This window comes from Leuresthes tenuis, unplaced genomic scaffold (genome assembly GCF_036924035.1).
Source record: "Leuresthes tenuis unplaced genomic scaffold, fLeuTen1.0.hap1 SCAF_22, whole genome shotgun sequence".
NCBI lineage: Eukaryota > Metazoa > Chordata > Actinopteri > Atheriniformes > Atherinopsidae > Leuresthes > Leuresthes tenuis.
The window spans coordinates 25,060,510-25,088,508 of NW_027325376.1; the positions used below are offsets into that span (position 1 = coordinate 25,060,510).

At 38.3% G+C, this 27,999-nt stretch overlaps 1 protein-coding gene across 3 annotated transcripts; it reads right to left on the minus strand.

Moving 5' to 3' along the window:
* rtn3 (reticulon 3) lies at nucleotides 1-27,984 on the minus strand. Of its 3 annotated transcripts, XM_072376805.1 has the most exons (9): nucleotides 27,703-27,984; nucleotides 21,113-21,160; nucleotides 14,028-16,625; nucleotides 8,640-8,847; nucleotides 6,261-6,399; nucleotides 4,857-4,926; nucleotides 4,371-4,417; nucleotides 3,630-3,688; nucleotides 1-3,270 (listed from the first exon to the last, which is right to left on the minus strand). In XM_072376805.1, the coding sequence occupies exons 1-9, from the start codon at nucleotides 27,791-27,793 to the stop codon at nucleotides 3,222-3,224; spliced, it is 3,309 nt and encodes a 1,102-aa protein (XP_072232906.1). In that variant the 5' UTR covers nucleotides 27,794-27,984; the 3' UTR covers nucleotides 1-3,221. The 3 variants fall into 3 exon arrangements, with proteins under 3 accessions (XP_072232906.1, XP_072232907.1, XP_072232908.1); XM_072376806.1 differs by lacking the exon at nucleotides 14,028-16,625 and having other exon boundaries at nucleotides 27,703-27,968; XM_072376807.1 differs by lacking the exons at nucleotides 14,028-16,625; nucleotides 21,113-21,160 and having other exon boundaries at nucleotides 2,432-3,270; nucleotides 27,703-27,964.
* Nucleotides 27,985-27,999: the final 15 nt, after the last annotated feature.

Genomic DNA, 27,999 nt, shown 5'->3' on the forward strand with positions numbered 1-27,999 from the left:
GACCTTTGAGTTGTTTTTATTAATATCACTTTGACATCAGTACAGAGACCACATACTTTTTTTTCAGTTTTCTTTTTTCCTGCAACAGCTTTCCAAAAGCTTCAAAAATTGGAACAAAAGTCATAGCTGATACAAAACTCAGCCAATGTTAGTGAACAATGTCTAGATACTCATTAAGAGTTCAAAGCAAAATAGAAGACAACTCAGACACATTCTTGCACTCACTCCCATAACCAAGTAAAAACACGAACAGGAAAATAGCAACATGCCGTGAGGGAACAGGAGAAAATATATCATTTTATTCATATCATATCTTACAATCTAAAGAAATAAGCCAACTTGGTGATCTACTAAGCCTTGGCAGCATTCGAACACAGGTAACATTGTTTGACTATGGTTTCACTTATAAGCGCAGTGCATTTGGAAAGCTAAATGGGCTTTGATAGCGCACTTGTCTGGCGAGATTAATAATATCCAAGGTTCAACATGCAGGGATGGGATTCTATTCAACCACACCAGAAATGAGGACTACAGCTATAAATCTGTTTTAAACGTGATGATCAGTGTGTGCTGCCCACAGAACTGATTTCCACCAGCGCTACTTTCCTACACACACAAAATAAATTAAATACAAATAGTTCATATAAATACTGCAGTTTGTGCATTCTCTGGTTTATCTAAAGCAGCAATAACATACTTTTTGGTAATAAATTACACTTCAGATGTTATTAAGATGCTGTATTCAAAGAAAAGAACACATTCTCAACAGTACTTATAGGCACTATGCAAAAAGGGTTAGAAGGCAAATACACAGGAAAGGGTGGGCTTTTCTAATTTTTCTAATTATGGTTGGCCTTAGAGATCTGTGATAAATTTATTTTCATCAGTCCAGTGGAATAAATACTCAAATACAACTAAACCATTTATCTGACAAGAGGCTAATTCATTTGTGTGGTTGCACTCACCTCTGAAATGACCAGAACTTGTGTGGAACAAGTATCCAGCAGAATTGTGTGAAGTTGAATCAGAATGACAACATAACCTTTTAAAGCCACAATATGCAACTTAAATAATCAACATATCACTAATCTCTATGTATAAGCTTTTCTCAGCCTTAGACTGTCAGCTGACAGCCATAATCTCAGAACAGAAAAGTTGCATACTTCAGTTTTACCACAGTCTGAACGAGACAAAGAGCTTTAAGCTTTAAGAGGCATTCACAGTGACACGACAGACGGGGGGGCAAGTGTCAGAAGGAATGTTCCAGAGGAGAGAACATTCAGCACACTGATATCTGAGTATTTGTTGCTGTCCAACTAATTGAATTGAGACACACTTGAAGGATGACCTCCTAAATGTTGGTCTTTTGAGTTTTCCAGGAAAATGGAAAACAACATTTACATATGTGACATTAAATTCCATCTATACATATCCTTCACTTAAAATAATATGGAGATGTAGCTTCTGTGCTAATATGTGGCTATTGTTTTTAAAAACACCACAGAAACAATCACAAGTAGTAACCTTAACCAAATATCAGGGTCAAGAATATGATACAGCCAATATAAGGGGTAAGAATCCATTTCCAGCTTACACAATGACAGTCAAGATGGAACAAAAAAAAAAATAGCAGATCTACGATAACCTCTCCAACAAATATCCTTTCCAGTTATGCTCTATTCAAAATGGCACCTAGCTTTTCTCTCAGATTACTGTGGAGATCTGAATGGATGTAAAATGTGCCAAAATAATATCTGCAACATTACCAGTGTAGAACATCAAATACTAAAATCAAGGGAAAAACATTCAAGTCTGACTTTTCATTCCATTTATGGTATTTAATTGTAGAATTTAATCTGCCTGCTTCAGCCATGTCTTCATTTTAAATTAAATGGAACAGCTTTTATAAGAACTTATTATCAATTTTTTGTGATAAATTATGATTGAAGCACATTTTACACTCATCAGTACTGAATCAACACAAGAGCAAACTGGGAAGCCATTTTGGGATTTAAGATTTAGGGATTCTGGCAACTCAGTGTGCCACTTAAACTATTAGTTTATTTCTAACGTGGCTGCTGAAAGACCTACCGTTTAAAATGAGGAACACTTAACAGAACTTAAAATTATTTTTATCAAGCGAGAAGGGAGTCAAAGCAGCCATCCTATATTCAATATCAATTAAGAGTGAAATTAGTATTAATCAAAAATATACAAGTGAACCTGACACCTCAGTTTTGTGAACAGGTGTAAAACTAGCTGGGACACTGAGTAAGGGAACGTCCCTTCAGTATAAAAAGCGAGGCTAATGTGTTTCATAGCAGAAAAAGCCTGTAGCTGTCTTAAAGTTTATATACATCAAGAAAATTGTTCAAAAGAATGCATTTCAACAGAAGAGGGTGAACTAGACCAAATTATCACAGCTGGCGTAGTGTTCAAATCCTTTTATTTCAACCTGCTCATCGGTTTAAAAAAACAAAATGAAAAGGAAATTCAGTGCATTGCAGAAACTTGCATACAGTGCCCGTAAAATGGCTGGAAACAAACCTGACAGGCCAATTGGAAGGAGCAAACCTATTACCAGCTTCTGAAATTAATTCAAACATTTTGTATCCATATAACAGCTGTTGAAAAAGAGGGCAGGATAAGACTACCCACAGTAACACCCAGAGGTTGGCTTTTACGCCCCTCCACCCCTTTTTTTGTTTCTTACTTTCTTGATCTTTTTTAAGCTTAAATTATTCATTTAGCTTCAGAGAATTATGTGGTTTTCTGTACAGACATTTGCTTTTTTGTGACAGCCATCACCCACATCTTGCTTCACATCACGAGACCAGGTCATAGATTCAGTCTAGTTCACGCGACCCTGCCTCCATTTTACTGTGACACACCCACAGACAGGCGGGATTTGCGGCAGCATCACATGACTTCCTTGCCAGCACAGCGCCTCCTGCCTGCACAGGTACAGTTCTTTTCTAATGCTTGCAAGTTAAGCTGCGCAGTAGTTTTACATTGAACATTGAAAAGCTCATAGATTTTCTACCTAGCAAGGTTCAGTGTAGTAGGGTGACAGTTGATGGAGTGGGGGAGGAGTTAGACTGGGGGTAGGGTAAACTTTGGAGGGATGGGCCAAGATTAAGGGGTTTTAAGATGGTGATGGCAATGAATGTGATGGTGACAGTAATGAAGATGATGGTGACATGAAGGTGTTAAATGCGAGATCATTCGGTTTTACTGCGCTTCACAGCTCCGGGAAGTTTCTCTTGCAACCTGTGAGAGAGAAGCACAATTGGTGAAAAAAACCACTGCAGCATTACAAAATAAATGAGTCAAAATTTCAAAATGTTAAGTTTTGTTTAATAACAAAATAACGCCAATGACTAGAAGACCACTACAGCTTAGTGAAGATGGCACTCCTATTCATGTGCAGTTTTTTATTCATCAGAAAAGCATAGAAACGGGGAAATAAAAGTAGGACAAATTTGGTTTTATGATTTAGTTTTTTTTAACCAGTCCAGAATGATAAAAGCATGGAAAACTAAGATTATTCATTTTGATATTAATAAAATAACATGATAATCATTTTTATCATAATCATGTTATCAATAGTGCTGATGGGAGGTACTTACTTTGCAACTGTGGTGTTGATATGAGTACGTGCAATATCAATGTACTGATCAATCTGGGTCTGGCGAAAGAAAAGGAAAACAAACATTTCAAGTTAGCAAGATGAAATGTTTTTATCTTTTTTGTGAGCTCAGAAATGTCAAGAGCTATTAAGCTAAAGCTACAAGCCATGTAGTTGCCATATATGAAACTTTCCATATAACATTAAAGAGAAAGCAATGGTAACATGAAAAACAAAGAATTATTAGTTTGTTCGAAGAAGCTTGTGGGAAACAACAAGAAGCATTTGTTGTCAAGTCAAAATATTGACATCTGGCTTGAATCATTTTTACTTAATAGGCGGTCTGGCATCTTAATTATCAGTAAGATCAACACACTCAAAATGTGGTTCCCAACTTATCTTTAACCTGTTTACCGTGCCTTAGTTCAAAAGTTTTCATTGAACAATGTTATTTTTAAATCACTGGGTTGCTTTGCAAGTTCAGAGTGGAGATAGCAAATGTAAACCAGCACACTTTTGAAGATGAGTGTGCGATGTTCATCTGTAATGCTGTGTATTACAGTGATGCTCATGACCCTGGAGTGACTTCATGTTCTCAACAGCTGAAATAGATCAGCAACAAGAGGGATGCAGAAAGCCTCCAGTGTCTGGTGAAGACTGGAGTCATTCATTGAGGTCACAGCAAACTGACATCATTGCAGATATCTTTATTTTGTGTGCATATGGAGGTTCCCACTCTTACCTTATTCTTCTCATAGATGGGAGGCACAGCAAAGAGCAGGATATCAGCTGGAAAACACAGAGACAAAGATTTCATCAAAACACATCAGTTAAACACGAACTAAAGTGACCATTTATGTTCCTTAGCAATCCTTTCTATTCATTGTACTTGTTGCATGGCACATTTGTACTGTCACACTACATTTCTAATATCTGAATATCACCAAAGATTAAAAGGTTGTTTGCTCTTTGCATTAAATCAAAGAATCAGTAGTATAAAATGATCCTGGACCAAAATAGTTGATTGAACACCATTATTTCTGACAATGTCCTCTCCAAAATGTAGTAAACAGTAAGCAACAGGCCTTTAAATAAAATAGTCAACAATCATATTCTAAATCTATGGACAAGTAATCTGCAATGTAAGCATTTTAATGAGTTAAAAACAACTACAAAAAAACCAAAAACTGATGAACATGACATGGTTCTTAGTTCCGGGGGTGCTTACCCAAGATGAGAATGGTGATTCCATTAAAAACTGCTCCTACGTAGGTCAACAGCCACATGACCACAGCCAACTTTGAAAGAAACAAAGAGCATTTCAAATAACAACACTTCTTGTACACATACATTGGCACCTGAGCCAATAGACACCTATCCTCCCATCACTGATAAGAGCATCAAAAACAGTTTCCATAAACTAATTAATCAGTTGAAATGTAACACCATTTTGATATTTTACAGTCAATGGATCTTCCTGTTAAAAACATTAAATGAGCTAATGGGAACTTTTATTGTGTAACACCTGTGTAGAAGTGTTACATTTCATTGGTGGAACAGAAGGAAATTCATCCTGTGGAAATGGCCTCTTTACATTATTCTGCAACAGTTAAACATTGGAACTATCAAGAAGAAGAAGAAGAAGCTGCAAAGCAAAAAAACTAAAAATATATTTCTAAACATTAAGAGTTAAAACTACAGGTCTGGTTCTCCCTGCATTGTAATTATAGTACTTGGCCACTATGAAAACAAAAGTTGGTGCAGACTTGACAGCTGCTGTTCACAAAATGCAATGCAACCCCCGTATTGGGGGTTATTGAAAAACACACACACACACACACACACACACACACATATATATACACACACACACACACATGTACAATTACCCAAGCAACCAAACCACCTAAACTGGCTCTTTACAAAGTGACTGTGCCCCTCCCTAAGGACTTTAGCATGAGATTTTGGTTCTTATCTTGAGGCCTTACTCATGACCATAGGTGAGGGTAGGAATGTTGATTGGCTGGTTAATTTAAAAAACAAACAAAAAAATAAATGCCTCGCCTTTAGCTCAGTTTCACCACCACAAGCTCACCAGAAAGAGATACAAGGGCAGTTCCATGGGACCACTACCAGCATGAGGAACCATAGTGGTCTGGTGCATTGTAAACTGGGCAACAGCTCTTACAGGACCCTTAGCGGATTTCTTGCCCTAGATATGAAACTAGCTTGAGGACATTTTAAAAGCTTTGAAAAGTATTACAGTCTAATGGATCCATACCTAAATTACTGCAGTATTGCATAGGCAAGTATATATTCCTCAGTCTTTCACTACAGTACAGATAAGCATTTTAAACTGGAGATATATGGTAATAAGCAAATCATTTAGGTCACAATTTCTAAATAATTGTCACTAGTGGTACCATAATCACAAAGGTTACTATGATGCAGATCAGATCATGAATATAAAATAAGCCTGGGCTGATGTATTACTGGGCTAATCAGAACTATAAAAAGACTGCACCCAGGAGACTGGCCTTTATGGGACAGCGTGGGAGCAATATTCCATAACATACAGAGAAAATGGTCAGAAAGACTCCGAAAGACCGTGACTGAGGCCGGAACTGCTCACCTTCAGGGAGTCCACAAGGTCCTCAACCAAGAACAGGCGGCTCATCTGCTTCAGGGCTCGGTTGATGTAGGTCAGACTGGCGTCCACGTGCTTGCGGAATGTCTCTGGAGGGATGCTGACATCCTTATCTATAAGCGCTCTGCAGAGAGATGGAGGAGGAGAGAAAGGAGACCACAAAATGAGGCTGAGTGTTCTTGCAGAAATGCTGCAGAAATGCTGCAGAAAACCATAAATAACCAGCCTGTGCTGAAAAGGGTTTAGTGGGAGCAACAGCAACTGTTTTACACCATAGAGCACAAACTGACTTCAATAATCTGTGGGAGAACTGTAGGTTTATTGACCATGATCAATTGGACATGGGGTTTTGAAATTGAAGAGGCTTAAGTTTTGTTTCAAAATGGAGAAATCCACAGTTCTCCCTTCTGAAATATATATTGTATGATGTAAACAGTCAGGTTTATTCAGAAGATCTTCTCTTTAATGCAAGTAGAGCCCATTGCATTTTGGTAAAAGAGCCTTACAGGCTTTTAGATGTGGTTAATACTGTCCAAAGGTTTATCTTTTGCCTCAATAAATATATATATATATATATATATATATATATCCCTTATCACTTTTTCAGTAAAAGGGAAGATTCTCACCAACTCATCTTGGTCTCCACATACAAACCATATCTATCAGCATTTGAAATCTATAGTCTTTTGATGCTTTAGAAGCAATTAATTAATATGGTTTAAATCAGTTTAAAAAACAAAACATAATTCGGTTTCTTTATATGAAGTTTTCCTGATTTTGTAAATTAGATTTGAAACAACATTTACCCTAGAATTGTACAGGTCTGGTGAGTCATAAGAAGCACAGAAGCTGTGCTCATCATACAGTGTGGCCAAGAGCCAGGAGTTCTGGAGCTGCAATGTGCTAATGCTAATGTCAACAACTTATCATTGGAATTTTTCTTGAGAATGAGCTGTATTCCAGAAATTATCAAAAAAAGATGTACCTGAACAATACTTTAAACTGAGACTAAACAGTATAATTCAATATTTGCATGCAAGCTACCACAGTGGAGGCAGCAGTTGGTTTGTGTAGATATAATCATTTGATTTTTGTGGTAATAATTCATAATTTGTGTATGGAAGATGTCATCAGAAGAAGTCATCAGTCGAATGACTGACATTTTAATTCCTATAAATGTTTTTTCTAAAAAACTGTAATACACAAGAAGTACACTAGTTAAACACAAAAGTTCAGCTGGAGTGCCGGTAGCTCAGCAGGTAGACTGGTTGTCGTTGAATCAGAGGGCTGCGGGTTTGTCCCCAAACTTCTCCAGTCCATATGTGGAAGTATCCTTTCTAGCATGAATGTAATGGAACTTCAAAATGGTGGCTGGCAAAAAAGAGACTGAACAGTATAATCTAAAGTCCACCAGCTAGTTTGGCCACTGGGAGATAAAAGTTTATTCCTAACACTATCTAATCAAATCCTAGACAGTATAAAGCTAGCTAGTTACAATTGAGTCTATTGAAAAAGCTTTACCATCCACCACAGATGTGTTTTACATGACCACGGTGTGCCTATCAGGCTAACACCAATGATTATGACAATAAGACATGTTGTTGTAAGAAAAAGCACAAAAAAAAGCACAAATTTAGAAAATCTAGAACAGCAAACAGCTCATTATGCACGTGTATAGTGGCTTTCTCCATCGCTTCCTGAAAGCTATAATGAATAATAACATTAAAGTGACCTTCATGTATAAATGCCATCACTTCAACAGTCAGATGAAACAATTCTATAACTCATTCATTTGAGCAAAGTGCTCATACCACTTTAAGTGCAAACAAATGTCAATAAACAATAAAAAAGACAAAGAAAGTTGTTGACCTGAAAATGGCTAAAATATGTGCTAAAATATGTGAATCTGGCAACTAACTAAGATACAAAGCTGTGAGCTGATGCCACATTTCTGGTAGCTCTCCAATAAAAGCAAAATAAACCCCAACGGGCCAGATCTATCAACCTTGGTAAGAAGTAATGAGAATACATGACCTTGTGCTTTTGGTACTTTGTCATTTTTAAAAAGTTCCTTTTCTGGCATTGATATATGCATTACTACTAGTCGTCATTCCATGAAAATAAGCTCTTCATGTCATGAAACGGCTTACTTATGTGTGCCTTGCAGAAGGATTTACCTCATCTCCTTTTGTCAATCCCTGGCGCCAGTTTCTTTAGAATGTAAGAATTTGTTTAAAAAACTTCTTAAAGGAATTGGTGACTGACCACTTGAAATGTTAGAAGTTCAATCCCCGGTCCCTCCATTAGTTGAAATGTCCCTGGAGAAGACACAGAAGCCCACATTACCCATCAACTTTGTCTTACTTGAACGGGTGTCCCTCGCTGGACTTCTGCACAGCCTGGACAACCGACTTGTAGATGCGGAAGGTGATGGTAACACAGAGCAGAGCAAGTAGCAGGTAGGAGACCACGCTGATGACGCTGAAGGCTGCTAGTGACAGCAGCAGCAGCATGGACAGGCCAAACACCAAGCCCGACTTCTTAGGGTCACGCCAGTGTACGAGGTCTTTAGCTGTAGAGATGCAGAAGTGGGAGGTTAGACCTACACTGGTGTACTCATAGCAGCCTGAAATATCTGACTTTAATTTCATTTCATTCTTGCTGGCTCTTGTTCTTGCTAAATTTCAGTAAAATCATAAACAGTAAAATCAAAAATTAAGTCTGTCTTAAGTGTTGTAAAAGACCAGATTGTCTTTGTGGATGAGACCAGGCCACTATATCATATCTTATCATATCATATCTTATCATATCCACACATGTGCGCACACATATACATGCGTGTTTAAAAAAAAGATTTGTGAAACAAAAACAAAAGAAGACTACTTTCCTACTCTGATCCAATAAAACGTGAATATGTTTAATCTACTGCCATTTGCAGCCCAGAATAACTGAGCAAGGGAGTTAAATTACTATAGCTGTCCGAGTCGTGTTTGTATGCATGTTCCATGACCATGTTCTGTCCAGCATGCAAAAGACTAAATACCAGACAGTTACATAATGCTGGAGGGGGGTTGGCACTCTCAAACTGCCCCTCCTTCTCTGAGCATGGGTAAAAAGGGGCATATTTGAAAAAGCCTTGTGTGAGTGGTGTTGAAGAAACCATGTTGCCTGATGCCTCAGGGAGGATTCAGGCCTCAGTGCTCCAGCAAATTTAATGGGAGCACATTGAAGAGACAGCATATGGAACTTAACTTCAGTGGAGAGCAGCTATGTTTACAACATGGAGATAAGCAGCAGCCACTCCAATAGGCATACATAGAGATAGAAAAAGGTCTTTTATTCCTGAATTTGTATAGCTTACTATTAGATCAAGAACCCTTCATTATTCAGACACAATAGTTTCCATGTGTCAGCTAAGTTGGCTGAAAACATTAAATATCAATGAAAATAATTGATTACTTTTCTAATTCAACTTGAAAACATTTGCACTGTGGTTAAAGAACAAAGTTGAAGAGGTATTGCTCAGGAACTCTGAGCAAGGTTTCCTCACACTGCATCTCAGCATGCTCTGCTGTCAGTATCCACAGAGAAGCAACCAGTTTGACAGCCCTTTTTCCTTTTCTCTCTCCCTCCCCGTCTTTCAGTCTCACTATATACTGCTGAGGTCCCAGTGGCTGTAAAGACAAAGTGGCCTGCTTTCATAGTGTGCTGCTCTTAAAGCTACACTCCTACACACAGAAAGATCAACTCCATCTATCTGTGTGTATGAGTGTAGCTTTAAGAGCAGCAGGCCTAAGGGCGCAAATGCTGGCTGTACAGGGAAAAATACATCCTGAAAAGATTCTATGCATCCTTCTAGTGCCAATGAACGTGACTATTTTAATTTTAGTAGGTAATTTGTGAAGTACTTGCTGACATCAATGACAGTAAGTTTTTCAAAGTAGCTTGGTGCAAACGCAGTTTGAAGACCATCTCAGAGCAGCAGTGCATTTGTTGTCTGGACTTTTTAATGTCAGACTTCAAAAGATGCATGAGAGAAAACAATTAATGTACCGGTAGATACTTTGAAGAGTCAAAAAATTTGGTGTCATTACATCATACCTCGTGCTATTTTGAAATGTTATGGATTGTTGTTTCAGCATTCCTGTGTGTTACATATCAACTTATACCAAAACTGTGCTGTAGATCTTAGAAATCTCAGGTATATGCTAACTTTTGAAGGTTACCGTGGATGTTAAATTGAGCCCAACCCATAAACCGGTAAACTGATATTATCGGTCAACACTGGCCTATCACTAATCAGCCAGAAAACAAAAAAAGAAAAGAAAAACAAACCAAAACACAAAAGGCACTTATCAGTTTAATCATTAAAAAAAACTGCTTCGACTCCACTGTTTACAATAGAGCTTGGCAATGTGTTCAAAGTGTGCTGATGTATGCTGTACAATAACTTCAGCATTGTTATTGTCAGCAATGCCACTTAACATCAAACCAATTTAACATCCAGCAAGTTGCAGCTGTAAACCACCTGTGCTATGATTAAAAATGTTTTAAAAAATGTACAGAGAAAAAAAAATTGTCGCCTTTAAAAGAGTACATAATAGACACAAATCAAAATGATTCACATAAATTATTATTTCAAGTAAAGAGCCACCACTTCACAATTTTTACAGTTTTTAACCCCAAATATTGTCCGTTAGAGTCCATCAGAAATTCAATTAGGATTAAAGCCTAAACAGAGAGATCAGGACAGCTGAGTGTTTACATGGTGCAAATTTCATCTTTGAATCAGATTGAAGAAATATCTGTCCAATGCCATTTGTAAATACTGTTAAAAGTAATAAGTATTACAATAGCTGTCCAATTAGACAGATCTGGATGTTTTTATTAGTAGCAAAAAATGTTGTTATGTTTTTCTGCTGTAACAAAAGCCTAAAACTGTGGCTACAATACCAAGAGATATTCAATGTATACTCTTACATCCCTACTCATGGTTTAAAAAAATATCCATCAACTGAGTAACAATATCAAAGGTCAGTAAAACAACTACATATTAAAGGTTTTTACATGATACATTTATCTCCTGAGCCCCCTCAGTCTGCCACTGGAACGACAGCTTCCAAAACTGTCTTAAAAAGGCTAACAAAAAACAACCATAAAAAGGTATGAATGATCAGAAGCACAAGTTCTTCTATAGAACTAAAAAAAAAATAGCTTCCCTCCAAAACTCAATGTACATAAACAAGCATTTGAATGTGGACTACAGCTTTAACATTCAAACTTAACTGACAGACATTTCCTTAAGTTTCTACATACGTATTATTATTCCCAGGTGTCCGATTACAAGATCACCAGCACACAGTTATGTGGTGTGTCAGCTCTAGGTTGAAGCATGCAAACACATGTAGACCACTGAATGCATCAGGATTACTGTCTGCATACCAGTCCGTGTATGTGCGTGGCAAATTGAGATCATGTTAGCAGAAAAGAGAGGGTACTGCAAACCCTAGCTGCTATTACTCCTCATAACAATACATTCCTACACAGTATTGATCTAAGTAAACTTGGAAACAGGATGATTTAAATTCATTTGCATGCAGACTGAAGAAAGGAGTACTAGAAATAGTAAGACTGAATGACCTGACAGCAAACTATAGCCAAAGATAGCATCTTGCTGAAACTAAAGCATGAATTATGACACCAAAAAGAATAGCCACGAAGGTGACGTCTAGATATACAGCTGATTTAGCATGATTGTGATTTTCTGGATCGTGCTTTATCATCCTGCATTAGAGACTTTACACATTGTGCTGTGGAAAGTTACATCGAAGCAGAAATCTGACACTTGGGATTGACTGTACCGCGTGACTTTCAGGGTCATTGCTAGCCAACACCAGGCCACCATATTTGAACTCCTATCCACTCTTTGTTGAGGACCACTGGTGAGCTTTAAAGGACAGAGGGCATGAGAGGGTTACAAGCTCAAATGGACTGGGGATCACATGACCATATTTAGCCTTGCAGTCTATGCCCCATGGTTTGGCTGATAGAAGAATCTCCATAACAGCTGCAGTCTTTACAGCATTTAGTATGGCGTCAGTTACGTACAACTTTTAAGTAAAATAGTTTTTTTATGCAATGCTGGTCTAATTCTACATATCAAAGTGAAAACATGACAATCTACTCAAATATCTAAGGGGCAGCAATACGATGTAATTATCATTTTAACTTTTATTTAGCATTAAAAGGCAAGGTTAAAGTGTGCATCCCTGTACAGTGAGTGGCGACAATGAAACTGCATTTAGACCGGAATCCTGCCTCTGGTGTTCTGTACATATTCCATCTTGCTGCAACAACTTTCACTGAACACAATGGATTGCATTAGTGCATACCAGATCAAGAAATATGCACACAGTTCCCTGAATTCACTAAAATCTGGTATCTTCAGTTGATTTACCTTTGGATTCACGTGACTTGGTTTTTAAGATAAGACAGGACTATATGCTTTTTATATATTGTGAATGAGACAAGCCACTTAGGCCACATAGATATGGACACTATTCACTGACTGTGAATCAGTCATCGGGATTTCAATGACGTTTTGATGCTATAACTAAAAAGACACCATCATCAGCACAGCCAGATACAGTTTTCTATTACTATTGCCGTTTTAACATAAACATAACATCACAAAAACATTTTGTTGCTTATGTAGCAAGTAAAAAAAAAGTTAGAGAATCTTAGCCGTCTCTGGATGTTATCTAACAGTATGACTTTCTTGTGGACAGCAATATAAGAAACCTAAGGCCAAAGGTGCCTTCCCTTTGGGAAAATGGGGTGCATACTGTATACCGCATACTGGGCGGCTGTAGCTCAGGAGGAAGAGCAGTCGCCCACCAATCGGAAGGTCGGTGGTTGGACTCTGGCTTCCCCAGGATACATGTCGAAGAGTCCTTGGGCAAGACACTGAACCCCACGTTACCCCCCAGTGTATCATTGGGGGTATGAATGTGTGTGAATGCTTAGAGAAAGCATGTAGTTATGTGTATCCTAAGACGTGCTGTATGAGTGTGTGTGAGTGGGGTGAATGCGGCATGTAGTGAAGCCCTTTGAGTGGTCAGTTAGACTAGAAAAGCGCTGTACAAGTACAAGTCCATTTACCATTTACCATACTGCATGTGTTTTGGTGAACTGATGCATTGTGGCTGTCATTTTTTGCTCAATTATTTTTTTCAACCCAGCATGCCTTTGGTAATTGCCAGAAATACAAACACTTTGGTGTACTCCTTGGTTGATATGGCTCAAAAAGTGAAGACATGAAAATTGTCCTGCAGTAACTTTAGATCAGTAAGAAAAATAAATTAATTATAAAATAATTTATCATCATCAATCATCATGGTAACAAGTAAGATGTATTTTCAATTACTGTGACATGTTGCATACACACTAAAGTGACAGATGTATTGTTTCACCACTTCCATGATGCTTACCTCACAGATGAACAATAGGCACCACACTCAAATGATATCAAATCATATAAGCCAATCATTGTTTTTCTTTGCTTTGTTCAAACAGGACACTAACAATATATGAGCACTGGTAAAACTCAAAAACTATTTGTTTGAGGGGAGTGGGCAGGAAAGTTATGTTGTGTATGGAAAAGGTGAGAAGGTGCAAACTGAGAAAAAACAGTCCCGCTGAGGGGAGTGCATGAAGTTAGCAGGCCTACTGCCCAGAGGGAAAATATGTTACCTGAGAAGTGGGTTAGTATTGCTGTCAAGACATGCTCAGCAAGATGGTAGGCTTCAGCCACCCATTCGTCAATGGCTTCGACCTCTTTGGAATACGTGTCGTCGAACACACGGCTGCTTTGTGAACACAGGGGATTAGGAACTGAGGTGAAGGAAGAGAGCTGTGAAGATGTGGCACTGGGGTTAGCTTGATTCTGATCTGAAACTTCTGACTGGCGGTTCATCAACTCCTCTTCATCTTGACTGCTGCCTAGCTCTTTGAGAGCACTGATCGTAAGTTCTTCTTGTTCAAGGTCCATCACCATACTTGGAGAGGTATGGGAGGGAGGCAAACTAGTTTTGCTGAACTCATTATTAAAGGCAACGGCTTGATGCACACAATCTGATTCTACATCCTGCTTTGATTTCAGGCACTCTCTCATAAATTCCACAAAACTATCTGTAGGTTCAGAAGCTGCGTTGTCGCTGTTGATTCCGTCTAGGCTGGTTGATGTGTCAGGTGTACTGCAATCCACTTTCACATCCTGCTGAATGGTTAAGCCTGGTTTATGAGATGGTAGGGTGTTGCCATTTTCCATGTTATCTGTAGGTATATCAGTGGTCACTTTCTTAATGAAATCTTGATCATTGACGCTGCTTGGTGTCTCTGTTTGGAAACAGGAATATGGGTTTTGGGGATATTCCTCTAGAGATGATTGACCAAGAGAGTTGCTGAGAGCTTCATCCCCATTCTGTGAAATGGTACTGTCCAGACTTGACCTGTTTTCAGCATTTTGTGCAGGATCAGAAAGAAATCGCTCTTTGGCATTATTTAGCCCTTTATCATCATCATGATCCAAAGGGGAGGTTATATCATAGGCGTAATCGAATGATTGTCTGTCATAAATATCATCCTGCATGAAACTGGTTATAGAAATAGGAGCAGTTACCATGCAAGCCTCTTTTGCTTGTTTATTGGCCGTTTCATCTTTGGATTGGCTGTAAGGAGCCAATTCCTTAGCTGAAAGATCAGTTTCTCTAGATTTGACCAGGATATCTTGTGCTTCATCTGACCACTCATCATCATTGTCTGGAAAGTCCACTTCTTCATTTCCATCTACAAAAGGAGTGGCTTCAATATTAACTTCATTTTTAGTCGTCTGTGAATTGTCAGGTTGTGCTTGCAAAACATCAGATGTAGAGTGCTTTGAAACCATTAGATCAGACTGGACTTCAGATTTTAAGGGGGTTTGCTGATGGCACATTTCTGAAGTAGTTTTGAGCACCTTGTGTTTGGGGGAGTATTCAGCATCAGAGTCCACAGGGGAAGATGGAGGCGAGTAGCCTTCCATGAATTCAGTTTCTAAGGGGTGTGTTTTGGGTGGTTGAGTGTGACCGTTTTCTGGCTCTGGTTCTACAGTTTTTGCAGGTTCACTGGCAAGGACTTTTACAACCTCATAGTCCTCATCTTCATCGGGCTCCATTTCCATTTCCATCTCCTCCTCACTGTAATTTGGCTCATCAGTCTCAATAACATTTATTGTTGGAACTTGCATTAACTTCCTCTCAGACTTTGGAGGAGTGACCTCCTTTTCAGCAGAAAAAAGATCAGTAGCCGTAGAGGCAGAGATAATGGTGGGATCATTTGAAATGAGTGAATTAAAAGATGGTGGGAATGCAGACGCTGGAGCACAGACTCCGTCTTCAATTACAGTGTCATCGGACTCTCCTGAGCTATCTGCTTCACTTGGTTCTGGGTGCTCCAAATCTCCAGCCCAAGAAGCTTTTTTCTCATCTGAGACATTGTCTTGAACATCAGAAGTTGGAGGGGAGCAAGGAAGAGTTGGGGAGCAAAAGCCTGCAGGAGGAGCAGGTGAGGAAGGAATCACTGAACTGAGATTTAATGGGGCCTGAATTCCAGACTTTTCCTGCTGATCCCACATATAGGCTGTTGGCAAAAAGCTAATGTCAAACTCCTCCTCAACTCCAGGTTGTTCTTGTTCACCAATTGCTTCAGCCTTCTGTTTTGGAGCTTCAACAGGAGAATCCATAAAAGCATCAGGGACACCAGCAAAAGCAGTGGCATCAGCTTCATCGATATCAGTCTTCCTCATTGGAGCATTGTCACTGCCTTTACTCAATCCTACAGCATCAAAGTCCAGCACCGGAGGTAAATGAGCCTTCATCCACTCTTCCGTTTCTTCAAACTCATTTACTTGTCTTATATCTCCAAGTACTTCAAAGGGTGACTCCGGTGACTCCTGACCAGCAGTACTTCCCGTTTTCTGAATGCCTGGTACAACATTCTCAGTGTGAGGCTTGGAGGTCTCAGAGGGAGGTTTGGAGGTCTCAGTGGGAGCTTTCTCATGGTGGCGCTCTCTGTAGTGAGTAAAACTACCATCACCTCTAAAGTCAGGTTCCCTCTTTTTGGCAGCAAGAGCCTCTAGTGCCTTTATTCGCTCCGAAACAGGGGATGTCTTTACTGGAGAATCTTGCCCATCTACTTGCTCTGCTTCATTTCCGTAAATACTCTGTGAGAATGACCCAGGTTGTGAAGGAAAGCGAAGTGATGTAGCTACACCTTCACAGGGCTTGTCAGAGCCTGGGGCCACTCTCTTATCTGCCTCACCATAAATAAATGACAGTGAAAAGGATAAAAGTGGGGAGATCATAAAGGTCACTACAACTAAACACCCATGCATTTATAATATTATTCAGCTAAACCTTAAGGTAACAGCCCAAGCATTCATGCATTGCATCATGAAAATGTAAGGCACATTCATATGGATGGGTTCTTAACTTTCTGCATGCTGCTCTTACCTATTTCAGAGTTACCATCAAGCAGCATTCAATATGGGAACTTGTCTAAATGATCAACTGAAGCAGCACAAGAAACAAAATTTCATTGATGATCAGTTTGGCTATGATGACTACGCATTTTTTGTGTATATTACCATTACATATTTGCAGGCTTGATGGCAGTTTTTTTTTTTTTTTTTTAAGTGTTTGTAAGTAGCATCAACTTCAGAAATGAAAATAGAATATTTCATAAATAAGTTATTCAGTCACTGTTACATTTGAAAAAAAAAAAACATTTAGAGTATGAGCACAGATTATCAGCTAAAAATCTAGTAAACTCAATCATTCTACGCTACAGACTCCTCTCCTCACCAAGTACGTTTTATTACATGTATAAAGGTATTTTTTGGCAGGATAACCCCACATACCTCAGAAACTGAGTCACTGAACATAGCATTTCCAAGCAGAGCATACATAAATTTCACAAAAACAAAATATCATGCTACTACTCGTAACTCTTCAATAATTGTCTTAATGGCAGCAACTTCGTAAGAGCTCCTGACGGTGACCAAAAATATCTTGAAGAGCGAACTTCATGTAATATATAAACTGAAATAACAAACTGAGTCAAAAGATTAAATCTGGCTGAGTTTACATGGTTTTTAATGCACTTGTTATACATGCACACAACAAAAATTGTAATCCACTCTAAAATCTTTCTTTAAATAAAGGAGATTGCTGCTGGATAAGCTGATCTTTAACAATGATAGATGCCATATTGAATATGTTCTTTCAGAAGAAAAGCTTTCCAGTCTTGTCGCACTGTTGGCCATGTCATCTACCAATTTGAATGAGGGAACAAATATGAGGGAAAAATGTTTGAAGAAACATTTCAACAGTAGGTCTATGAATTCATTGTAACCTTATAGAGCTATTCATTTTTTTTCCTATTTTCATCATTTTTTCTAAATTATCAGCACATTGCTATTTGGAACATGTACCGTGCTGAAAACACTGCAAACTTATTTGAAAAAAATCCTTTGAGACTTTGAACATTTCATATATCCTGTGCTCTTCAATATTAAGCTGCGGTATGTGAAAGATATCAATAAACCTCTAATAATGAATATGTGTTTACTTGGAGACTACTTCTAAACATACCGCTGGGATAACCGTCTTTACTGCCATCTCATTGCTTTCCTCTAAGCTGTGTGTCATACAGGGAAGTGATGCTGATGATGAGACCAAAACGCTGTAGAGGGCCATAAGCATTGTTTTGATAGAAAAGGTATAAGAAATATCAGTATGAAAAGAGTTCTATAATCTGTACAGTTCAAATATTACAGCTTCCCACATTGCTAAAGCTGCTTTTGGGGACTATTTTAGATTCTGACGGTCCTTTTTAAACCTTACTGGACTATGAATTTTGACAAGTGAAATGGGAAAAACTTCCAAAAGAAAGACATGCCAAGCTTTAGTTTTTAAGTATATGGTCTAAATACTCATGTAAAAATACATTTAGGTCTTTTATTTGCAAAAAAACTACTAAAACAGTATCAAAAATATAACTGATTTTTTATTTTAGCATTTTTGTGTAGATTAACAAGAAAGAAAAGCTGCAAATCTAAAATATAACAAAACGTGAAAATTGAAAACATCTTTAAAAAAGCCTTTTTGAAAACACCTCATATTAGGAGATGGACATTATCTGCTCAATTGAATCTGTGCACACACTTCTAAATAAATACATAAGCAAACAAATAAATAATGAAAAACTTTTTATTCTCATTGATTTTGTCAAGGTCCAAATGTTCTTTATTTACATAAATCTTGCATTCTTAGTCCTGTTGTCAGCATGACTCCAATCCTATCTAACACTGTATAAACACAGTTCTTTCTATGGGTGTGTGACTGACTGGATCACTTTGTCTTGATAGGCCTGCCACCTCCTCTGTTGCACAATACAATGCCTTGTTCAAACTAGGCCACATGAATGGACTTTCCATCTTGCTAACAGTGTTGTAGTCTTTAGGCTCTAAACTTGTAAACAAATTCCAGAACACTTAGGGCAGTGACATTACTTTCACGCATGTTGGAAGTCATTTGGACGACTTTATACTACTTGCTATTAGACTACTTTACGATCAAGTTTTAGCTAAAACCGTCAACGACTTTCCACATTAATTAGTTATGCAAGTTATGTGCGGCTTCAGTGAACTTCCACATCTGATTTATGCGATCTGAGAAGGGCTGTGCCATGTCTGTAGCTTAGGTATCAGAAACATTTAATAAAAAGCAACAGAAATCTCTTCTATGCAAAGCATGAAGTTTCAGTCTTGATCGGTTCATTCACATGCAAGACAAAATAAGATCAAAACAAAATTCATAATCTCCCTACTCTTCCTTGATCTGCGGGTCTGGGTAAAGCAAATTTAGAAATTTGCATGGAAACACTTAAGTGACAGAAAATAACTGCAGAGAATATGTTAAAAGACAGATGACTATACAGGACAGAATTATGGAGTTCAACTAATTAATGATTTTCTACAATTATTGTGTGCAAGAATTTTTGGGTAGTCAGAAAATCCAATCCCATGATGCAGCTCTGTATGCATTAGCCCTGAACTAGCAACTTATGCTAACCTGCAGTCACCATAAAAACTCTTCTGCTTTCATCACGGAAAACTATCTTTCATGGATGCCTCAATTTACAGAATAAGGAGGAAGACATACTGAATTCATTTAGTAAAGAGCAACATTAAAACATAGGATTAACAGACTACTATTGGTAAAAATGGCAGAAGAGACCCCTTTCTCCCCTGCTGCTGGAAATGCCTGTCAGTGAGTGTGAGCTGCTTCATCCACTTCGTTGACTGTAGGTCACATAGACCAAATCCCAATTCGTCCCCTTTGCCCTACCCCTCTGTTTTGCAGTTGAAGGTGGCTGTTGTCTTTTAGGATTCAATGAACAGTGGTCATCTAGCCCTTCAACCAGTGTTCCTGAGCAGACAGCATCGCACATTGTTCAATCATTTTTAAACCTAATTTCAGACAGTTGGAGACTGCTCTAATCATTCATGTTTGGCTGGATTTTTAAAAAATGCACTTTATTTCCGGTGGCATGATAAACTGCTTTACTCAAACTTTAACTAAACACCACAAAATAACAGTATTCTAACATTGCTAAAAACCTTAGGTCAAAAAGAAGCTGGGGGGAAAAAAAGAAGCAAAAAAATAGTCAAAGAAAACCTATTTTAAATGCAATGATTTGAGACATGCACATAGCCTACCGAGCCATAAGCATATAATGGGTTGGAGGGTGGGTGAGCAGCCACAGGCAATGGCAAGCCCAGGCCACTGGGTGGTGGATGATATCTCCAGTGCCACTCATCCTCCTAGACGTAGTTGATACTGGGGGTGGGGTATTCAGATACTAGGGCAGCAGGAAGGTAGGATCATCCCCACTGGGACACAAACCTGATCTACTTTTAGGTTTATGCTCTTGTGTGCACAATGTGAACTTGAACTTCTCTGCTTTCTTAAAATAAGGTGGCAATCTTGGGATTATCTTGAACCTACAGTGAGTGATGCTGACCTAAATAATGTTGGATAGCAGCCAGCAAAGACTGAAATGAATTACGATTTAAAGCTTGAAAGCTGTAGGGGCAAGTTTTTACAGGTATATTGGTGTCTGAATGTTGTTAGGATAGTTGAGAATAAGTAGCAGGGATGAGTTGTCAAGTAGATAAAGATTGATTGTAATTACATGTACCGACTGCTGGTGACTCATACTAATTTGTTTGATCACCTCAATGGTACTAAAGACACGTTATTTAAAATGTAGAATATATATAGATGTCTGTAAAAGCTTTATTGGTAGAGCAGCTGCTATACATTTGCTGCAGCCACTAAAAATAACACTGATGAGTAAACTTGTTCAAAATGGCCACCTTGATCTATTGACATCAACTCGGAAGGTTTTATTACCAGTTGCAGCAGAGTTTAGGAGTGGTAAATAAAATTATTAATGATGTATGTCACTAATGTTGCGCTACAAAGAGTCAGCAGTATTGAAAACAGATGTCAGTGCAAGACAAAGTTTCCAAAGAAGAGGGGTAAGTAATAAGGATGGGAGTTTGTGGTAGGATTTTCTTCTTTGCAGGTTTGTTGTCGTTTTATTGGAGTCTTGCGAGCAGGAGAGGGGCACCAGAAAGAGGGATGAAGTAGAGCAGTAAAGCACAAGCCAGCGAGATAGAACAGTAAAGAGGGATAGAGCAGGCGAGCAGCGTAAGAGAACCATACACTTGCCTTGAGGAGATTGAATGAGAGATACAGGCGAAGAGGAAAGAAAGGAATCTGAAAAAATGAAAAAAAAAGAAAGGACAGAAGAATGATCATCCTAGAAGAAAATAACTCCTATTCACTGAAATCCAACCAAATAAAGACATTAAAATTCAAGAGCAAACAGTAAACTTCTCAAACCTTAATAAGAACTCTTAATGTTAACAGAGGTGCCCCATTCATATGCTTTCATCTATTTCAGTGAACCTACAATTACACATGCACTTACATATTCTATGGCAAAACAAATTGTTCAAATAACACAAAACTCACTTGTCCTTTTGCTGTAGTTGCTGACATGAGCAGAACAAAATTTACCCCAGTTGCAATAACACTTCTTTAAACACATTACCACCATGTACAGTGGGTTTAAGCTGCTATTCTAGGTTCCCCGAAAACAAAGCTTTCAAACAATCACACAATGATCAAAAGTGCCAAAGGTACATCTCATACACTTGATCGGATAATTTCAACATGAGGCAGTTATTTAATGGATTGTGCTCAGGTCTTTACTTCCAATTTTGGAAAGACTTTGTTACAGAACACAAGTGCATATCCAGCAACCTGCTTGTGTCAATTTTACATGAAGTAATCCTGAATGGGAATGGACACAAACAATGTTTTTTAAAAAAAAAAGGTCAAATATTAATATTTTTAAGCAGTGTGTTCGTTTTTGATGCCCTACAAAACCTGATAAATTATGTGCATAATACACGACACCCAAGCTTCCAATAAAAAGATGAAAGGTAAAGAAATCCGTATGAGGCGATGAGGAGACAGCCCTCTTCCTCAAAATACAAGATGAAACGCAGGAGTGAAACAGGGTATCTTATACCCCTTTTTAACAAGGGAACGTGGAAGGAATATGACAAACCAAATATCTAAGTGGCCAAAAATATGAACCTCACAGTGTCATAATTGTGGATATGTATTGGACAAATATTTACACTGGAAGTAGTGGCATTCACATGATAGATCTGTATAAAGATGGTGAACTTATGTCTTACAAACTGCTTCCCTACAAAAAACCCAAAATAACTCTTAATATTCAGATACAGAAAGACATCTTGGGCTGCTTGAACATGTAGCAGCAAAAACACACAGTTTCACAATTTTATATCCTGACAAGCAGCTGTTAGTAATCAATCTTTCAATGTAAAACTGTTATGTCACAGAGACGTGACAGATTTAGAGTTTCCCAAAATGTGTCAGGATATTCAGCTGTTTCTTCAACTCTAATTGGTAACATTGGGAGCATCGTAGAAGGTCAGGTGCCTCTCTTTGTGTGTGCGTGTGTCCCACAGTATATTTTTTTGTTCCTCCCTGCTAATTCAAAATATTTCATCTCTATGACAATGAGAGGGACCACTTGGCTCTTCAGCATAATGAATGATGCATAAAAGCGTTTTCAGGTCATAACACAAAACACTAACTTATGGTTTCAGCAAGGAAGTGACTTTGTGCTCCATAAACAAAGCACAGGTGTCATATATTTTAATGCCACAATGTTTCCATTTGAAACTATTCTGCATCTTGATGCCAGACAGGGGCAATCCCCCAAGTTAACCTTTTGTTACCTCTTCAATTGTGTGCTTGCGTTCGACCCTTGCTCACTTCAATAACACCATACATAAAGCAAACTGGGAAAAAAGCCTGCCGTTTTTGGGTCCGTTTTCTCAAGGCAAAGTAGTAAATCTCACTCTGAACATCCAATAGATGATTTTGTCCATTCTTTAATTTGGTCTCTATGGATCTAAAGAAGAAATCATTGAAGGTTCAATGATAATCCTCCTTCATCAAAAACTCTGCAGATGCCAGGGGAGAAATCTCTTCAGTCATAGAAGGTATGAATATGTGTAAAGATGAGGTGTGGTGCTAGTTTTTAGTTCAGTTCAACTGGAGTTTCCACAGGTTGAGATTGGTGAGGCCTTGTGGTGCAACATTCCTTCATTTAGATTCATGTCGTCATTGCCTTCTCAGTACACCACACCTTCACTTTTAAAACCACATTTAATCTGTGCCTCCACATGTGAGCAAGGCCCACTGGTAGAAGCAGAGTAAAAAAAGGCTGAAAATTAATACATGGCGAATCACAATCAACATATAAATATGAAATTAAACAATACAGTTCACATCCTAATGCACGGCAGAGTTGAGCAATAGTGACAAATTTTCACATCAATCAACAAGAAAACCTGATTAATCAGATGGAATAAACACTTTTTCATGTATGTACCTTGGAAAATGATCCATTGAGTGGTTAAGAACCATTGCCTTTGGTATCTGATGTGAAACTCTTATGCAAGTGCTCTTTGTGTGTATGTGCTCACTTTGTTGTGTGTGCCAACGACGAACGCTGTTCCTCAAACTGTATTAGCAAAGTACTTCATTTATGCAAGGAAGATTTTACACAAACGCTGTGTGTTACATCTAGTTTGTGCTTTCATAACCAAAAACATCCATTTCAAAGTGTTCCCAGGTGTTTTTGTATTTACTTGCTGCTGATTGCTGCCTTCCTCTACCATATCACACAATTTATCATCAACGTTAGAGCTACGCAGCATAACTTCTTCTTCTTTGGAATTTAAGGGTAACTGAAAATAATGCAACATTACAAGATGACTGTTCTGATGTTGGAAAGTCATCAGTTAATCATTTCACAAAAGCTGCATCAAAAAAGATGCAATATGATGCATCTTATAATCTATCATTTTCCACAACTTTAACAGACAGTAATTCCTATCTTGTTATTTTTCGGCTGGATGCTGATACAGTGTTTCACACACTTTTATAATGCATAGTAATTGTTCACCCTCTTTGATCAGGGATGTTCAAATCCAGTCCTCGAGGGCCGCTGCCCTGCAGATTTTAGATGTTTCCTTGCTTCAACACACCTGATTCAGATTAAATACATCTCTCCAAAAGATAAGTTATGCACAAGCCTGCTAATGATACATCAATTTGAATGAGGTTTGTTGAAGGAAACTAAAAATCTAAAACCTGCAGGACAGCAGCCCTCGAGGACCAGATGTGGTCACCCCTGCTCTATGTCTTACATCGACTCCTTCTCCTCATGCTCACACATCATATCAATCCATGATTATGAGCAAGAGGAAAGCTAGTTAGGTTACACTGCTGCAAACCTAGTGTTTTTGTCAAAACTTATCAAGATCTTTTCAGACCCTTTCATTAACTATTGTTGGGGAAAAAAAGAAAGAGTAAAATAACACACCTAGCAGAACTTTGCTCGTCTCTGTGCAAGTCAATCTTTTGTGCGGCCCATCCAGAAGAAAAGATTCCATTTTTCTTGCCTTACATACAGAATTCCTTTAAGCTAGACATTTTCCTTCAGCGTTGCATTAAGTAATGTAGTTTTTAAAACTTTAAATTTTGAATCAGAGCATCTCTGTGACAAGGGTTAGACTGAGTTTGAGCAGTCAAAGTCTGCGCTCAAACACAGTCCTATTAAATCTAGCATTTCAAGGCATCAGTAAGAAGTCAGTCTTACCACTGTACCCTCAGGCTCCTTAGCTTAATTGCTTTGTGAAATTGATGGTGCATCTTCTGCCAAGCCTGCAATTCCTGCACTGGTTCTATCCTGTACTGTCCAGCCCTGAAGGCTATCTGACTGCCTCTCTAAACCTTGTGATATATGGTCCGTTTCAGCATGGTTTGAAATGTCAGCTTGGCAACACAAGAGGGGATAAGGAAGGATCGTTAGAAGAAAAAAAAAGGTCATTAATAAAATTAATGTCATTAATGTAGGTTATGGGGGTGCATCAGAAACATTGCGATCCTGGTAGCTATAGTTATTTTCAGCTATGCTAACTCACCAAAATCGAAGCAAATGAAAGAACAGAATTTTCTTATTTTCCTCAATTAAAAGTTTGAAAGGCAGACAACCAAATTGAAAGAGAGAGTGTGTTGCCTCCAGCAATAGAAATGTAAGCCTGTTTGACCATTCCAATGTAGAAATAAGAGCGAACAACAAGTTGGACCACTGAACAGGAACTACAGTTATTCGATTAGGGCAATGAGCATTTCTACTAAGTGTTTTCGTGTGACAACAATCTGTTAAGTGTATAACCTGTTTACACTGTTTCTGATAGTGATCAGTAGTAAAGATACAGTAATATCCTAATGAATTCCTGGGCTAACTTCTCCTTAAAATCTGATGCAATATTCTTTAAGAAATTAGGTCCTCATTCTGAAGTGTGCCACTTCCTTTGTGACTACTGTGTCACTCTTCCGTGTGCACGTCAAATAAATTGGGCTGAGCAACAGTCAGAGGTTGTAAAGGCGAGTGTCAGACTATATGGTAACCGCCTATGGACTCACAGATAAACCCACTAAAAATGACTCTGAAAAACCTTTTTACCGAGTAATCTCAACCATCAGGGATATGCGATGAAAATACACAAATAATTAAGGAGTAACTTTGAAGACCCACACATAATCAAAGGTCTGACATACCAACCGTTTTATTCTCAAAGAGTAGGTGTGCCAAAACTTTTGAGGGGATACCGTGTATATAACCTGATTACCAATGACATATGTCCACTCTGCTCACTCAGTTTTTTTATTGAGTGACATGGTTTGTTTCCAACGACCTTCCTTTGCTTCAACTTTACTGAGTTTTTTTTTTTTTTTTTATAAGCGCTTACTTATCACAAATGCAAATCCACGTTTTTAATTTGAATGTAAAAACACCAAGAAAGAGAGAGATGTAGTCTAAACCTATAAGTGACACTTGAAACCACAATCAGCTGTATAAACAGAATTAATCACATAATATTATACATCACAAACTAATCAATGAGGCTTCTTATCAGAATGAGATTAAAATAAACCAGGTAAATTAGTGCGTGAACAACAATGCTGTCAACAATGGCTGCTATTTTAGTTTGTGGTAAATGTATGATGTCAGCGTTTCCTGCCTGTAATTTATCTGGTATGTTATCTTTGGTCTGACAAGCCTAATATTTGTTTTGCTGATTCTTTTTTAATTTACGGACGCATACACGTTGAAAACATACAATATGAACGTAAACTAGGGCACACATCATTTGGTCAGGACTTCTATATTCTGGAGTTGTGCTCAACTATCACCCAGGCTTTGCATACTCTATCCATCAAACACTAGCTATCATAGAAAATTCCTAACTTGAAAAAAGCAATAGCAAATTTTCTGAAATACATACAGAAATATCATAATGTGGTCACTATAACGTTTTCATTGTTAAATACATCACATGGAAGCATAATTCAGTCCTAAAAAAATCTAATATGAATCAATGTGGTCACTTTGCTCCCAGTGGATTTCTAACATGTTTCTTTCGAACTTCAGTTCGACCAGCCTTTCTATTGGAAACCAAAGTGAAACTAAGTGAGGCATCAGATGCCACACCCTATCATTTCCAACACCCTCCCACCAGAATGTGCTACCATTCTTTAATACCTACAATCCTCTTAATTAACAGCGCATAGCTTTGACGGATTTTCAAACGATTGACATGTAAAGGCTGATTGAGCCATGGAGTTTGACTAAGAAATCTCTGCCTCACCCATAAATATACACACAGTGATGACAAATCAGCCACTCCCACGTATACAATAACCTGCTATTTAGACACGAAGAAAACAACGTTCCTTTGTTTTAATTGGGCACGTCCAAACGGTCTGACCTGAAATAATTCTATACATCGAAACTGCAAGGACAACTGAAAAGAAGGAAAAACAAGGTACATGCGAAAGCTCTTCAGTCACTAAGATGTCCACACGAAAAGTGGCAATACGACTTTAAGAGGGTCCTCCCTTCTTTGGCAGCTGCCCAGTAACAATGCATCTGCAGTGCAGGGCATCGCGACAAAGCTTGGTCATAGTAAACCTTATCGTACAAACTAACATGTCATTTTTCACATGTCATTCGTCTCAGATAGCTCGCTTCTTAGAATATGACGCAAAGGTATAATATCAGTGATGGAATTACATATGTCAATTAGGCCAACGTCAAATGGACAAGCGCCATGTATTTCTATAAAATCTCTCCTTTTGTTCCATATTCACCCTGGAAAATAAATAAATAATAATCACATCTCTCCCCGCATTAGGGGAACAATCAGCAACAAGCCCTGCCAACCCACAGCTATACGTTTAGGGATGCATTTGTCTATCCGTGAGTTTGCACTCAAAAACGTAGAACCTCACAATCCACCACACAGCTCTTGGTTCATGCGCAGGGACACGTAAAACTGACACATCTATAAAAAGCGTTTGCGTGTAAAGAGACAACGGCGTATTGGCGTGAAGGCCAAAGCTACAAACAACATGATTGGTAGTCGTGTGTTCGGATATGTTCACTACCACAGGTGTTTCCTATGATAGCATAAACCAATTCAAACAACCACACAGAAGGAAACGGACGCATTATGTGATAATACTCTGGATAATATTCTGAATAACATTTAAATACGTACGGTATAAATAAACAATATACACAACACATTACGTCAACAGGAAAATCTTATTAGCCAAATTAACCGTGAGCTAGGTCTTACCAGACGGCTTCGATTCTTTGCCAGCAGAATTCTGTCCATCAGCAAAACCTTGCGACGATGATATTTGGGCGGACTGAGTCATTGGATCCATTTTACAGTAGTTTCGTGACAACAATTCAAAGACTAAACCGAAAATGACTGTCACGTTCCTTTCTATACGTATGTATTGTCTTACTTTCCTAAACTTTCCCCAAGAGCAGGTCTCGGATCCGCAACGCAACGTCAGTGCACTGAGAAAAGAGCAGAGATGGAGGGAAACAAGGCAGTCAGACTATGGAGGAGGGGTAAAAAAAACAT